The sequence below is a fragment of the Nicotiana tabacum genome, chromosome 5, assembly GCF_000715075.1.
Source record: "Nicotiana tabacum cultivar K326 chromosome 5, ASM71507v2, whole genome shotgun sequence".
NCBI classification, from domain to species: Eukaryota; Viridiplantae; Streptophyta; class Magnoliopsida; order Solanales; family Solanaceae; genus Nicotiana; species Nicotiana tabacum.
In genome coordinates this window covers 156,040,889-156,043,431 of record NC_134084.1, presented here as the reverse complement: position 1 = coordinate 156,043,431, position 2,543 = coordinate 156,040,889, and the positions used below count along the sequence as shown (strand labels likewise).

At 39.8% G+C, this 2,543-nt stretch overlaps 1 protein-coding gene across 1 annotated transcript; it reads left to right on the top strand.

Annotated features, from left to right (window-relative positions):
- Window positions 1–395: 395 nt before the first annotated feature.
- On the top strand, window positions 396–1,138 carry LOC107796045 (dirigent protein 22-like). Its single transcript, XM_016618760.2, has one exon. It carries the CDS (start codon window positions 509–511, stop codon window positions 1,094–1,096), a length of 588 nt encoding a protein of 195 aa, XP_016474246.1. The 5' UTR covers window positions 396–508; the 3' UTR covers window positions 1,097–1,138.
- Window positions 1,139–2,543: the final 1,405 nt, after the last annotated feature.

Below are 2,543 nucleotides of genomic sequence, written 5' to 3'. Positions count from 1 at the left end.
TCCTCTTTTTTTAGTAGTGCTGAAAATCGTAGATACGCCTCCGAACCTTGCCATGTATTTTTGCAAGAAGCTGTTTTCACGGCTCGAACACGTGACATTCTGATCACATGACAGTAACTTTACCAATTACGCCAAGGCTCCCTTTCGAGACATATAGAGTAATACATATTTTTTAATAAAATATTTTTAACTTTTCAACCAATACCACAAATTAAAAAATTAAATCATTTTTTTTTTTTGAAAATCATTTATCAAACACATTGGGCTAGGTGGTCGGTATGTTGAAGTTCTTTCGAGGAAAGTCAACCACACGTCCACACCAAAATAGAAAGAAGAAGAGAACAATCAAAATTGGCGGTCCAACCACTCCCACCTAAACAACATGGAAATAAGAAAACAAGAAACTAACTCCATTCTCTTCTTTCTAAATTCATCCAACCTTTCTATATATTTATATCATAAACACAAGAAATTTAGGAGAAATCAAAAGACACAACAAATTAGAGAAATGGGAAAGCTAAACCTAATTGGTCTATTGCTTTGCTCCATTGCTATTACCATATCATCAATTCCATTTGCTCATGCCAATATTGCTCAAGGACCAAAAGCAGTAGAACAATGGTTCCAAAAACTTTCCCATGCAAAACCAAAAATAACCAAACTTCATTTCTACTTTCACGATATAGTTAGTGGCAAAAACCCAACTGCAATACCAATTGCTCAAGCAAATTCTACTTCTCATTCTCCTACATCTTTTGGTCTGTTAGCAGTTTTAGACGATCGATTGACAATAGGACCACAAATCAATTCAACAACTATTGGTCGAGCTCAAGGAATTGTAGGTGCAGCTTCTATTGACGAATTCAGTTTGTTAATGAGTCTTAATTTTGTGTTTACTAATGGGAAATATAATGGTAGTACACTTAGTCTACTTGGCCGTAACACGGTGTTAAATGAATATAGAGAAATGCCGATTGTTGGTGGTTCTGGTGTTTTCCGGCTAGCTCGCGGCGTCGCCACCGCGAAGACGTATTTTTTGAGTAATAGTAGTGGTGATGCTATTGTTGAGTATAATGTTGTAGTATTGCATTATTGAGTTATATTTGTTGCTGGGAATGGATCAGAGTTGTTGATTTTATTTTGTTTTTGAATCTCTATTTCTATGGTGTTTTTCATTTTTTATTCCAGTATTTGTGTAATTTGACAGCATGTTGAGTAAATAAAATTTTATCAGACGAGAAATAAATTATAGTTGTGACAATAATTACTATTATTTGGTGAAATTTCATAACCAAAGTTTGAAACAGTTCGCTGCGTGCAAACGTTGTAGGAACTTCAGTCACCTTTATCGTATCATTTAGGGGAAGAAGAAATTGCAATAAAACTTCGAATTGAATATATATAAATAAAGTTATGCATCTAAAGACAAAATGAAAATTTAAAAATTTAAAAAATTCCAAATACAAAATGTGTCAATTTATTTGGAACTGTCAAATAAAATGGAATATTGTAGGGAACGCTAATTGTTACGCGGCGCCTTCCTGAGATTCCTTGGAAGGGCGACGTAAGGCTAAGCAACTGATGTCAGTGCAGTTGCTGTCCGCCAACTGAGGTCCCCTCCGTACGCTAGACTAGATTGTCAGTGCCATACGGGAAAACCAATGTCAAGAGAAATTGAGAGAACAGGAATGAGAATTGAGAATGAAAGAAAGCTTGATTGCATTAATGAAAGCTATTACAGAAAGGAAATGCGGTGTCGAGGGGGAGAGACACCAGTACAGAGAATTGTTTGCTTGCTAGAAAGTTTTGATTGTTTGGTCCCCCTTAATAATGCTTAAAAAAAATAATCCAAAGCTACAAGACTAGACTTGATTAAGCTAGAGAAACATAATGAAATTACATGGAATAAAACTACTTTATATTTACAATGAAAAAGACTTAGTTTGCTATAAGGCAGAAAACAGGGCCGTTGTCGGTAGCATAGTCTTTGGCATCAGGGATCTGCGTGCGCGGCATTGTCTGCGCGCGCGGCGCTGTTGGCATCTGCCTGCGGTTGGGCACTGGCGAGGGATATCGGTGGGGCGACAGAGGCACATGCGCGCTTGTCACTTGGCGCGACCAAGACCACGGGGCCGTCCGTGGCGCTAGGCATTGGAAGGCTTGCTAGGACGCCACGGGGCGCGCCCAAGGGGTCATGGGGCATGGCTGGAAAGCCGCCCATGACATTCTCCCCCACCTGAGTTGGCGACGTCCTCGGCGCCTTACTTGCAAGATAATCTTCAATTAGGCTCTTGTAGGCTTTGAGGTTTGTTCCCCTCTCCCAAGTGTTCTCCTCTGTATCACAACCCTGCCATTTCACCAAGAACTCCCGGTGATCTTTCCTTGAGGCATGAATCACTCTATCATCAAGGATAGCTTCAACACGCCTTTTCCCGGTTGAATTGGGCCCTCGAATACTGGGTATTGTGAGCTGGCTCCTTGAAGGATCCTCTGTATCTTCCCGAAAAGGTTTCAGGAGGCTGACATGAAAAACAGGATGAATT

Bases quoted from the DNA above. Each gene is read 5' to 3' on its own strand.
- LOC107796045 (XM_016618760.2), top strand. From the start codon at position 509: ATGGGAAAGCTAAACCTAATTGGTCTATTGCTTTGCTCCATTGCTATT.